Source organism: Microchirus variegatus (assembly GCF_963457635.1).
Source record: "Microchirus variegatus genome assembly, chromosome: 1".
Classification (NCBI taxonomy): domain Eukaryota; kingdom Metazoa; phylum Chordata; class Actinopteri; order Pleuronectiformes; family Soleidae; genus Microchirus; species Microchirus variegatus.
Window position 1 is genome coordinate 42,016,805 of NC_139802.1, and position 12,288 is coordinate 42,029,092.

At 37.7% G+C, this 12,288-nt stretch overlaps 1 protein-coding gene across 1 annotated transcript in view; it reads right to left on the reverse strand.

Moving 5' to 3' along the window:
• Positions 1–3,394: 3,394 nt before the first annotated feature.
• LOC310933289 (protein unc-13 homolog B-like) overlaps positions 3,395–12,288 on the reverse strand; it is a gene marked incomplete at both ends in the record, with an annotated part of 62,140 nt that continues 53,246 nt past the window's right edge. Inside the window, 11 exons of the mRNA XM_083896735.1 lie at positions 3,395–3,680; positions 4,386–4,545; positions 4,660–4,752; positions 4,932–4,988; positions 6,106–6,253; positions 6,334–6,411; positions 6,856–6,909; positions 8,489–8,612; positions 8,698–8,844; positions 8,947–9,035; positions 11,845–11,909. Of these exons, the coding sequence (XP_083752861.1) occupies positions 3,395–3,680; positions 4,386–4,545; positions 4,660–4,752; positions 4,932–4,988; positions 6,106–6,253; positions 6,334–6,411; positions 6,856–6,909; positions 8,489–8,612; positions 8,698–8,844; positions 8,947–9,035; positions 11,845–11,909 (1,301 nt within the window). The remainder of the gene's footprint in view (positions 3,681–4,385; positions 4,546–4,659; positions 4,753–4,931; positions 4,989–6,105; positions 6,254–6,333; positions 6,412–6,855; positions 6,910–8,488; positions 8,613–8,697; positions 8,845–8,946; positions 9,036–11,844; positions 11,910–12,288) is intronic.

Here is a 12,288-nt window from a genome sequence, read left to right on the forward strand (position 1 = left end):
AAAATTGGTTCTAACCATGTGAAACAATAGTTTAAAATGTAAAGTAGACATAACTTCCACCAATTCATTGTTTATGATGTCATGGTTTATCTTCAGAGATAAGGAAACGGATCGTTATTCTCCATTTCCTATTTCAAAAAACGCCAATGGAGTGCATTTTCTCTGCCTAAAAGACAAAAAGAATGATTTAAAATATAAATTAAATTAAATAAGCTGCGGCGATTATGAATAATGTAACTTTTACTGATAAATATACAAGAAAAAGGCACATTTTTAAACCAAAACTCCTTGGTTCAAAGTCTGTTATTGTTACTGAACGACCAGGCCTCAACTTTGAACAGTATAATTTATCTAAAGTGGTTCAGAACTATGCGTTGATATATAACTATAGAAAAATCAGCCACTTACCTCAAACAATAATGTGATTTCCTGTGTCCTTTAAGTCCCGGTCACACATGAGGCTCAGAAGAGAAAGAAAACTGCTGCAAACGAGAGGAAATCCAGGCCCTGGTGGTCAGTCGGTCGATCTGTGTTTCCTTCTCTGCTCGGATGACGTCCAGGCGCCCGTCCAGGCCCCCGAACCCACACAGAGGACGAGGTTTCAAACTGGATGAAAGACAACAGGTGAGGAGGTGCAGTGGTGACAGAGGGTGCACCTCGCCCGCACAGGTTTCAGGTTCATGCGAGAGAGGCAGGAAGTGCCGTGTGTCTCTCCGTATCAGGCGTTGAACAAACAACAGTGCAGTGATCTTTGGACTTGGACGGCGGAGGCAGCGCCGGAGTGGATGTGGGGGGGGGACAGTAAAACACAGGTGACAGGTGAGAGGATCCAGCCAATGACAGGACAACAGATCTGAGACGTGGGATGTGACACACGCCAACTGTGATAGCAGGGCTAAACATTTTTAAACATTAATATTCAAGAAATGTAATTAAAATATGTAACTCACACTCAAGTCTTCTTCTTTTTCTGGCTTCTCCCTTTCGCGGATCATCTGCCGCCAACTTTTTTAAAACTTTTAAAGCTGCAAAAGTGACCAAAAAAAACAGCCAAAATATCACCACTTTACTCACAATATTGATATTTCACTCGAAATATTTAGAGACAATTTGCACCAAAACAGCGAGTCACGCCATGTCACGTTAAGAGGTGAAAAAAAAAAACACATTTACACATTTATATATGAACATCTCAAATACTTTATACAAAAAATTAATTTGTCAGATATATAATGTTTACATGATGACGGTACAAAGAAAACACCAGAGGAAAAAAAAAACAAATGCAGATACAGTGATTGTGATTCAGTGTTTGTGCAAAAAAGGGTTCACAAATAAAGGGGAAACGTGGAAAAAATATTATTAACAATAATAATTAAAAAAAACGTAAAGAAAAAAAATAGTTGCAAATTGGCACAAGGAACATATACATATATATATACATGTATATATATATATATTACAGAATGGCTATGAAGTATTTAACGTGATAAACAAATACATAAATTAATAAAGAAATTATTCACAAGGGTGGGTGAATATGTGTAACACAGTGTGTGATTGTGTGTGTGTGTGATTCACATATTTAAGCAAAAATATCCCTCCTTTTAAAAAAAAAATGTAACACTTTAATATTCACTGGCACTGAGCGTCTCACTGCATATGATTCCTGTCCATAAAACACATCAACACAGCGTCATCATCATCATTATCATCATCATTATCATCAAGGACAACTTGAGGGGGGGTATTTACAAAATTTGGACATAAAATATGCACACAAAAAAAAACACAGAAAAAAAAAGATTTATTACGTCATCAAAGATTTAAAATAAAAAATACTACATAAGGGAAAATCGTGTTTGTAAAAAGCGGCAAATGCTCATTTTCTGAGAAACACGTGGGAAGTTTTTTTTTTTTTTTACGTAAGTGTAGAGCTGTCAAGCCAGAAAAATAAAAATTAATTGGCAATACATAAAGATTGCGTATTTCCTACAACCCTTATGATACCATATATATATTAATATATATCGCGATACTATAAATATTGTGATACGCAGTTATTTTTGAATAAAGGCCAAAAACTACACAGACGGCACCTTTATGTTAATGTATCTCTGCTGTCACTCATACCATTTATGACTCAAGACTACTGTCACGGCATTTGCTGCCACATTAACGCTAACATTTTGGTAAGCTAATCGTGTTTTTGTGAAAAATTTTCCGATAAAATAATTGATCCTGTTGTAACTTTCACGTGGTGACGTGATAAAATCTCACTTTATAACGTTAAATGTTTACATTTGTGCGAAACATCGTTTCTTGTTGTTAGGACGTGAAACATTTTACGCTGTAGTGAGATAATTGACTTTTTTTTGGTTTTCTGGCGTGGCAGCGATTCACTTCCACAGACGCACACGATTTACTTTGTTTTTGTCACTAAAGTTAAGGCCACTCAAAAGGAAGAAAACAGAATGTAAACAACAAAATGAATCCAGGCGTCAATAAATACGTATAAAAATAAATAAATAAAAATGGCTGAACCGTCCGGGATTTTACCGTTGTTAATCGAGCTCAGAAATAAATAAAAACAAAAGAGGACACAGTCAATTGCTCCTCTAAAAAATCGAAAATGAATGAGTTAGTATTTTTTTTTACAGCAAAAGTTAAAAAGTGATCATTTAAATGTCGTTTTCTTCTGGGTAAATATATATATATAAAAAAAGAATAAAAGAGTAGAAAGATCAGAGGGCAAGGCACACATCAATACTAAAAAAATAATAATGGGGTAAAATTAAGAGGTTCTACTGTATATTTGAAGTACCTTCTCTTTAAGCCAGTGATTCTAAAATAACATCCATAAAACAAAGTTAGAATCATTTACCAAACATTTACCACATAATTATGTCAGCGAGTGATTTTAGGATTTGGGTCACGATCGTTTTCTTCGTTTCCCGAAACATAAAAGTGTGGGAAACGCAGCTTTAGGCAGTAAAAATGTGTCTGATAATGAGTTGATTTAAAGACTCGCATTCACTCGTTCACAGTTTTGCAGAGTGTAAGGCATCGGGACACACGGCCACACTTTGAAGGGTTCGGGTGGAGGGGATGGGGGAGGGGGAGAGGGGGCGGAGTTACTGCACGACGAGAATCTGGATCGAGGCTAAAGAGGATGAAGAATGAGCAGGTGAAGTGACAGGGTGAGGGGTCACCCCGTTATCCCCCCCCCCAAACAACTTAGCCCTAACTCGTTCATTTTGTGAATTCACGTGAAGGCGACTCTTGTTGAGGTAGAGGGGAAGGTTGACGTTGTGAATTATAATTTCGTGTTCGAGAACATTTCACCAACGCTCCGCCAAACGAGTCAAAGTCGGCTACGACGCCCCCCCTCGTCTCATCTGCCCTCCTCGGCCGACCGCGTCTCCGACTTGAGCCTCACGAACTCCTTGGCCACGTCGTCGTTGGAGCGCTGCGAGAGGATGCGCATGGCGGTGAGTCCCGTGTCGTCCATGTGGACGCGCTGTCCCAGCGGGCACCAGCAGGCGCAGTTGCCCTTCTCCGCGACGTCGCGCAGCTGGATCACGGCCATGCCCACCACGCGGTCGGCGCGGCCGAAGCAGTAGTCTTTGACGCAGACCTGCAGCTCGTAGCAGTCGAAGCCTTCCTGGTTGCCGAGGACACTGTGGAGAGACGGGAAGACACGGACGTGGACATCTGCACTTTGAGCCACTTAATGACACATTCACCATGAAGCTGCTCTAAGTACTGAGTTTATCTTTAAATACAGGCTTTTTATCAGAGTGCAGCAGCAACCACAGCTGGAATTTCAGGGTATATACATAAAATATTAAGGGTATGGGGGAAAATCAGTTTTTTTTAGCATGTAATTTGTTACAAATAAACATTAACCCTTTTGTAGATTAGCATAAAAAAAATCTATTGATGTTTCACTACGTCACTACGTTACACCACTAGCGACAATAATGAGCTGTAAAAACATTATACATGTAAAATATCCACCTACAATGAGTATGAAAGAGTGTTCATGCTAATTAACCTTTTTGTTTTGCTTCCTAGTCGGCATATATGTTTTCAAACACCGCGTTTACATTTGAATGCATTGCCATTGTATACAACCCCTGGTTGAGGCATTTTTGAGAGGAGCACTGAGGCTTTTTAGGTTTGGTCAGCTTCTTATAGTGAGTTGAGATTTTAAGGGAGTTTGTATCAATTATTAATCACTTAAAACCGAAAATAACTTTGTTTTTGTAGATTTGAATCAGCTTTTCACATGTACTATAACCAAGGAGATTCATCTTGAGATAATGTTCACAACAACAGAATCACATATTATGTTCACACATTTTTTACTTTACTTTACTTACAAGTGGAAGGTCTCGTTGAACTTTGGAGACCAGCTGTTGTTCTTGGATTTGGTCTGGAATTTGCGTTTCTTGTCGCTAAGGTGAGGCCCGATTATGGTGATTTCCACGAAGGGGCGGAACATTCCGGACGTCTGCCATTTTAGATCGCTGGCTCCTATGACTGCAGTTACACACAGGAGGAAGAACAAGAAGACGACAGTAAACACCTTCGGCAGAGTTAAAAAAAAAAAAAAAAAGATGTTTTAAATAATGTCATGAAAAAGCTCAAACTGACCTTTGGCTGTGACCTTTCGCTCTTTGTTGCCGGGGTGAGTGTGCAACTCAATCTGGACCGACACCTCGCCAATGGGCTTGTTCACGCCAGCACCTGGTTAACATAGACACAAACACACCTGTGAGTTTTCATTTAACTCAGTCAGTAAATAAGAGGGTTAATGCAGGTGTGAACGGCTGATTTCATGGAGCCAATCGAGTGAAACATAATGTACAAAAGGCAGAGTGAGTGGTGGAGGAATGAAAATCTGGTGGGTGACTGAGGAAACCTACCCCTGCTGGGCTGAATTTTCTCACTGGGTGTTAACCTAATACCTTTCCCATTGTGCACTGGCACAGACGCAGCACAAGAGATAAGAAGAAGACACGTCAACAGAGAACAGTTATAAAAACACAACATATACAGTACATACAGGGCTAAAAGGAGGAATATATCTATCTATCTATCTATCTATCTATCTATCTATCTATCTATCTATCTATCTATCTATCTATCTATCTATCTATCTATCTATCTATCTATCTATCTATCTATCATCTGTTAGCTTAAAGTTAGCTAAAAGAAGACATTGCTATCTATCTATCTATCTATCTATCTATCTATCTATCTATCTATCTATCTATCTATCTTATGTTAGCTAAAAGAAGACATTGCTAGCTAAGAGAAGACATTGCTATCTATCTATCATCTTAAATTTAGCTAAAAGATGACATTGCTATCTATCTCTCTGTTAGCTTAAAGTTAGCTAAAAGAAGACATTGCTATCTATCTGTCTATTGTCTTAAATTTAGCTAAAAGAAGACATTGCTATCTATCTATCTATCTATCTATCTATCTATCTATCTATCTATCTATCTATCTATCTATCTATCTATCTATCTATCTATCTATCTATCTATCTATCTGTTAGCTTAAAGTTAGCTAAAAGAAGACATTGCTGTCTATCCATCTATTGTCTTAAATTTATCTAAAAGAAGACATTGCTATCTATCTATCTATCTATCTATCTATCTATCTATCTATCTATCTATCTATCTATCTATCTATCTATCTATCTATCTATCTATCTATCTATCTATCTGTTAGCTTAAAGTTAGCTAAAAGAAGACATTGCTGTCTATCCATCTATTGTCTTAAATTTATCTAAAAGAAGACATTGCTATCTATCTATCTAACTAGCTATCTGTTAGCTTAAAGTTAGCTAAAAGAAAGCATTGCATCTATCATGTCAACACCTGCTTGGCAATGGAATAGATTCTGACTCTCTATGTCAGGACTTTTCCTTCAAACATTCATTATTCCACTGGCGCCCTCTCCTGGTCTAATATGGGAAATGCTTTTTTGCATGAAAGAACACCATCAGAGGAAGTGGCTCCAACTGACACCCAAAGAACGTCCTGTTCACTTGTTGTCACTTTAGAAATGTCAATCATTTCGGATGCTAACCTTGAGCGTGCTGCGTGGTGACAAACGTCTTGATGAGCGTGTCCGTCGTCTGAGTGTAGAGCGACAGAGCGTGACGCAGAGATGACAGTTCGGGACTTTTCTCCAGGAACGCCTTCTTCAGTCCGTTGCCTCCGGCGTGGAAGTATTGCTGCGGCAGGAAACAAGGGGAATTAACTTAAAGAGTAAGAAAACTCTGTTTGTACGCAGTGAAACCACAGAGAAACTGACCTTGACGGTGTCCAGACCCACGTCCATGACGGCACACTGTCTGGGAGAAAGGCTTTTAGCCTCGCCGGCCATGTGATCCTGCACATTTAAACAAACACAGCACATATGAGTTACTTTAACTAGCTTTTTATAGATATTTGAATAGGTAAACCATCCAATTTCCAAGAGATATGAGAGATAAATGAATCAAAACTTAATTATAATACATAATAAAACAATTTAAACTACTCAACTAATTTGTTTGGTTACCTTAAATAAACCTCCTGTGACCCATTTGTGGGTCCTGACCAATTCTTTGGCAATAACTGCATTAAAATATCACACATTTGGACCTAATTTTCAAACATTTGGTAAAAGAAAATGTTCCCAATTACAGTTCTTGATGAATTATATGGAGAAAGTTCACTGAGAGAAGCAGTAGGTGGTGCTAAAGGCCAGGTCATCACAGAGAAACGATAGGAAGGATTGCAAATCACTGAAGCTACCATCTATTTGGTCAGATCTTCAGAGTTTCTTTTGTACCTTGAGTTTGGAGAGTTGACCGAGCTCTTTAGCAGCAGAGAGGATCTGAGCTCCCTGAAAGAAATTAAAAACAGAACTCAGGGTGACGATTCCCTTTGATTTTTCAACAATCTATCTATTAGCTTAAAGTTAGCTAAAAGAAGACATTGCTATCTATCTATCTATCTATCTATCTATCTATCTATCTATCTATCTATCTATCTATCTATCTATCTATCTATCTATCTATCTATCTATCTATCTATCTATCTATCTATCTATCATCTGTTAGCTTAAAGTTAGCTAAAAGAAGATATTGCTATCTATCTATCTATCTATCTATCTATCTATCTATCTATCTATCTATCTATCTATCTATCTATCTATCATCTGTTAGCTTAAAGTTAGCTAAAAGAAAACATTGCTATCTATCTTATGTTAGCTCACAGTTAGCTAAAAGAAGACATTGCTAGCTAAGAGAAGACATCTCTATCTATCTATCTATCTATCTATCTATCTATCTATCTATCTATCTATCTATCTATCTATCTATCTATCTATTAGCTTAAAGTTAGCTAAAAGAAAACATTGCTATCTATCTATCTTATGTTAGCTTAAAGTTAGCTAAAAGAAGACATTGCTAGCTAAGAGAAGACATCGCTATCTTTCTATCTATCTATCTATCTATCTATCTATCTATCTATCCATCTATCTATCTATCTATCTATCATCTGTTAGCTTAAAGTTAGCTAAAAGAAGATATTGCTATCTATCTATCTATCTATCTATCTATCTATCTATCTATCTATCTATCTATCTATCTATCTATCTATCATCTGTTAGCTTAAAGTTAGCTAAAAGAAAACATTGCTATCTATCTTATGTTAGCTCACAGTTAGCTAAAAGAAGACATTGCTAGCTAAGAGAAGACATCTCTATCTATCTATCTATCTATCTATCTATCTATCTATCTATCTATCTATCTATCTATCTATCTATCTATTAGCTTAAAGTTAGCTAAAAGAAAACATTGCTATCTATCTATCTTATGTTAGCTTAAAGTTAGCTAAAAGAAGACATTGCTAGCTAAGAGAAGACATCGCTATCTATCTATCTATCTATCTATCTATCTATCTATCTATCTATCTATCTATCTATCTATCTATCTATCTATCAGCTTAAAGTTAGCTAAAAGAAGACATTGCTATCTATCTATGTTATGTTAGCTTAAAGTTAGCTAAAAGAAGACATTGCTAGCTAAGAGAAGACATTGCTATCTATCTATCTTTCTATCTATCTATCTATCGATCTATCTATCTATTTTCTATTAGCTTAAAGTTAGCTAAAAGAAGACATTGCTATCTATCTATCTTATGTTAGCTTAAAGTTAGCTAAAAGAAGACATTGCTAGCTAAGAGAAGACATTGCTATCTATCTATCTATCTATCTATCTATCTATCTATCTATCTATCTATCTATCTATCTATCTATCTATCTATCTATCTATCTATCTATCTATCTATCTATCATGTCGACACCTGCTAAACAGATTCTGACTCTCAATGTCAGGACTTTTCCTTCAAACGTTCATTATTCTGCTGTCGCCATGCTTCTGCATTTTCCAACAAAAACGTTGCGAAGCAAAGCGACTCACAAAGGTGTCGCTGCCCTGCGGCAGGACGATGGTCTTCTCCAGGCTGCTCATCACGATCCTCCAGAGCTCCTTCAGCACTCGCTTCAGCACGGTTTTCTCACAGACGGTGGCGAACAGAGTCAGCCTGTGACAACACGCGAAAACACAGGTTAACGAGAGTCACGCTCAACGGGTGCCTGTGTTACAACCATCTTTCTTAATCCACTCACTTTCCATCCAGGAAATCCATGAGCGGCCTCAGCATGTTGTCCGAGTCGCCTTCCACCTGGTTTTTGTTGCTGTCGTTGAGCGGCCCCTTGATCTGGAAGAGCAGCGACGCCATCTGCCGCATGCACTCGTTGATACGAATCTGGAAACTTGGCGGGAAAAAAAACGGCGACAAACGCACATGAATTTCACTGTAAAAAAAAGGGAACGTAGTAAAAAAGCATGAAAGAGTGTGTTTTTGCTGTATTTACCTGTTGCCAAACGTGCTGCTGAGCTCGTCCAGAACGTTGTTCAGCTTCACCTGCAGCTCGTTCAGGAGGTCGCTGGCCTCCACGTCCATCTGCGCAGAGACGGAGACACAAAACGAGGACATTTGTGTTTAAAAACTGACTTAGGGCCATAAATTCATGCAGTATTTACTTTGGCAGAGACGCAAAGGCTTGAAAAACCTCCTCATTGAATTGAAAAACAGTGAAAGAAGGAAAAGGTTGTCCAAGCTCTTCCCAAAAACATGGAGTCTCACAAAAATCCTCTCAATACAGTATGGATGTGAATCTTTGGGTGGATCACGATTCGATTCGATTCCGATTCTTTGGGTCGCGATTCGATTCAAAATCGATTCCCGATTCAAACGATTCTCGATTCAAAAATTGATACAATGCATAGTGTGTTAAGGCAAATTATGGCATCAAAACAGTACAGTTTGTATAAGATAGTGTGATAATGTGATCCCACAAAGGCAAACTGTACAAAAAATAACTTGCATAAATAAAAGCTTAGGCTAGCTGCCTTTTTCTCCCAGAAGTTACAAAAATAAATTGTACACAAATAACACAAACTGGTATTTTGTGTGGTTTTTCAAAATAGAAATTATATTAAAAAAAATTTTTTTTTGAAATTTTTTGAATCGCGATTCCTATGTGAATCGATTTTTCCCCCCATCCCTACAATACAGTTAACTTATGTGATTCAATGTCAGTTTTTGGCCAAAACACCACACATTTCCTGGTTTCTAGATACTTAAACTTTAAAAAAACTACACACTCATGAGCACAAACCCACCTTTTTACCACCAGTCTCCAACTTTCAATGGGAGCACGTTGAAAAAAAAAACATGAAAATTTTAACAATGCAAAAGATGCATTCAGCGAGTCTCACAAATACAGTGGGCACAAGCGGACGGGAGAACAATGTTCTATATTATATTATTATATCATTTACATGATATTACACTTTACAGTCGACTTAAACCAGGGTTAAACGTCCAAATATGAAGGACGGATGAAGGCATTAAGTAGATGATCCTCTGGGTTCTTTGATTCACGAGCTGTTGGAGAAATAAGTTTGTAGTTAAATGCACGACCTACACTCACCTTCTTTTCCTCTAATGCTGTCTCAGTCTGTGGCAGCACAGATAAAGACAAGATAACCTCATTTAAGGGTGATTTTTTTTTTAACTTAAATTTCACGAGATGGGGAATCTACACAAGATCTAATGGCGTTATAGAAAGATATGACCTATAACCTACCTTTTTTACTGGTGTATCCAACTTGAAAACGACAAATAAAACACAAATAAAAAGCAGACAAAATTAAATCAAAAAGTGTGGTTTTGTTTTTGAAAAAAAAAGGGAGGGAAACAAGCGGGGAAAACCGAGGGAAAGGTCAAAGGTCGACGAGTAATCACCACAGACTATTTTTTTTTACAACGAACGCCACCGTGAGATGAACGACAACACAAGGATTTTTCGTTTTAGAAGGAAAAAACACAACTCTGACTGAAACAAACCTCAACCTCAATTTCCTCCCCTTCCTCCCTCACTTCCTCCTCCTCCTCCTCCTCCTCCTCCTCCTCACTCTCCTCAAGCTATGAGTGGGCGTGGAAAAAACACAACAAATATCAACGTTTAATTCTCACTCATAAAAAGACCTTAATTCGATAAAGTTGGTCCTTTAAGCTGAATTTAATGTCTGTATAAAGGAAAATTTTATTCATGTCACTCAAGTGGTGACATGAATATGTTTGAATATGCGGTCACATGTCAGTCACGTGACTGCATATGCAGAGAACTTGCCTGCCATGCAAGTGTTTTACTGTCGTGCTAGAAAAAGAAAGAAAAACATGTATTTTTAAATGTTTATTATTTTAGTTTTATGGTATAAAACTAGATTTATCACCATCATCAACCATCTTCCTTTTTAGACTCGTATAAGAAATGTAGAGAAGGTACCTGGGTATAGTATTAATGAAAGGGAATTATTATTATTTATGACTTCAATGGGAAGAATAGAATAGAACAGAACAGAAACAGCATTAAATAATAAAAGGAGACAAACAGAAAGTAATAAAACACAAGTTAAAATACATAAAACAAGAAATAAGACACAGACGGTAAGACTGACACTGAAGCTTAGAATGAATGTGTGAATTGCATATGATGTTTTCGGCCGTTTGATATGAAGCTTTGACGATGGAAACTCCGCTAAAGACCATTTAAATCACACGTTCACAGAGATTTGCTGATGTTTTTTGAAATCATTAAACTGACCGGCTGAATATTTACTTTTATATACATTTATTTAACAACCTGTTTAAAATGAGATTGTGTTTAGTGTGTCAAAGAGACTGTAGCTTAGAGGTAGAGGAGAGTTGTCTTTCAACTCCACAGTTGCACGTTTGATTCCCGGCTTTCGCGGAAGAGCTGAGAGAACTGACAAACTGGACTGAATTCATTAAAGGCGCCATATGTAAGAATGTGGCCAAAAAAGGTTACTACACTCAAATCCCAAATGCCAAGGTCTTTTAGGTTTTCGTTTCTCAGACTTAACTGGCAACCCGTGGTTGCTCGGTAGCTGAGACTCTACTGACTGCAATGATTGGTAGACGGCGGTAGGTGGCGCCACCTGACGCCAAAACATGATTTCAAAACATAAACATGATTTGCAGTCCGCAAAAGATTTTTTTGATGCAAATATTGTGTCTGTACTGTTGTTGTTGGTGAGTTCAGTTTGTTATATGAACATTATTCCTGAGTCTCTGTGACATATGAGGAGGATTTTATGGCCAGTTGATTTAGATTTATTACATAATGCACCTTTAAATAAAAATATCTTCTAGCTACTAGTGCTCAGCTACACAGAAAACCTACCTCCTCCTCTTCTCCTGCCTGCTCCTCCTCCTCCTGCCCTCCTTCTTCCTCCTCCTCCACTTCATCTTGCTTTAATTGTGAAGTGAACACACTGGATGAAACTCAACCAAACGCCACTAAAACTCTACTGCACTACGTCTACAGTTAACATGATAAAGAGGCAAAAGTGTGGGGACATTAAAGACGATATGAAGACACCGTCTCTGTGTCTCTAGTCTGTCAGCCAGAACAAGGTCAAGTCTCTGTATTAATCCAAGGAAATCTAGTATAATGATGCCGCCTATGTCCTAATCCAGAACTACTTCCAGAACTGTCATTAAACTAACCACTAATGTACTCATGTACGTACCAGCGCCTCCTCTGTTGCACTCTGATACACAACACACACACACACAGAGTGATGAAGAAATTTGTGATTTTATAATCCTAAACCCAGTGTCATGA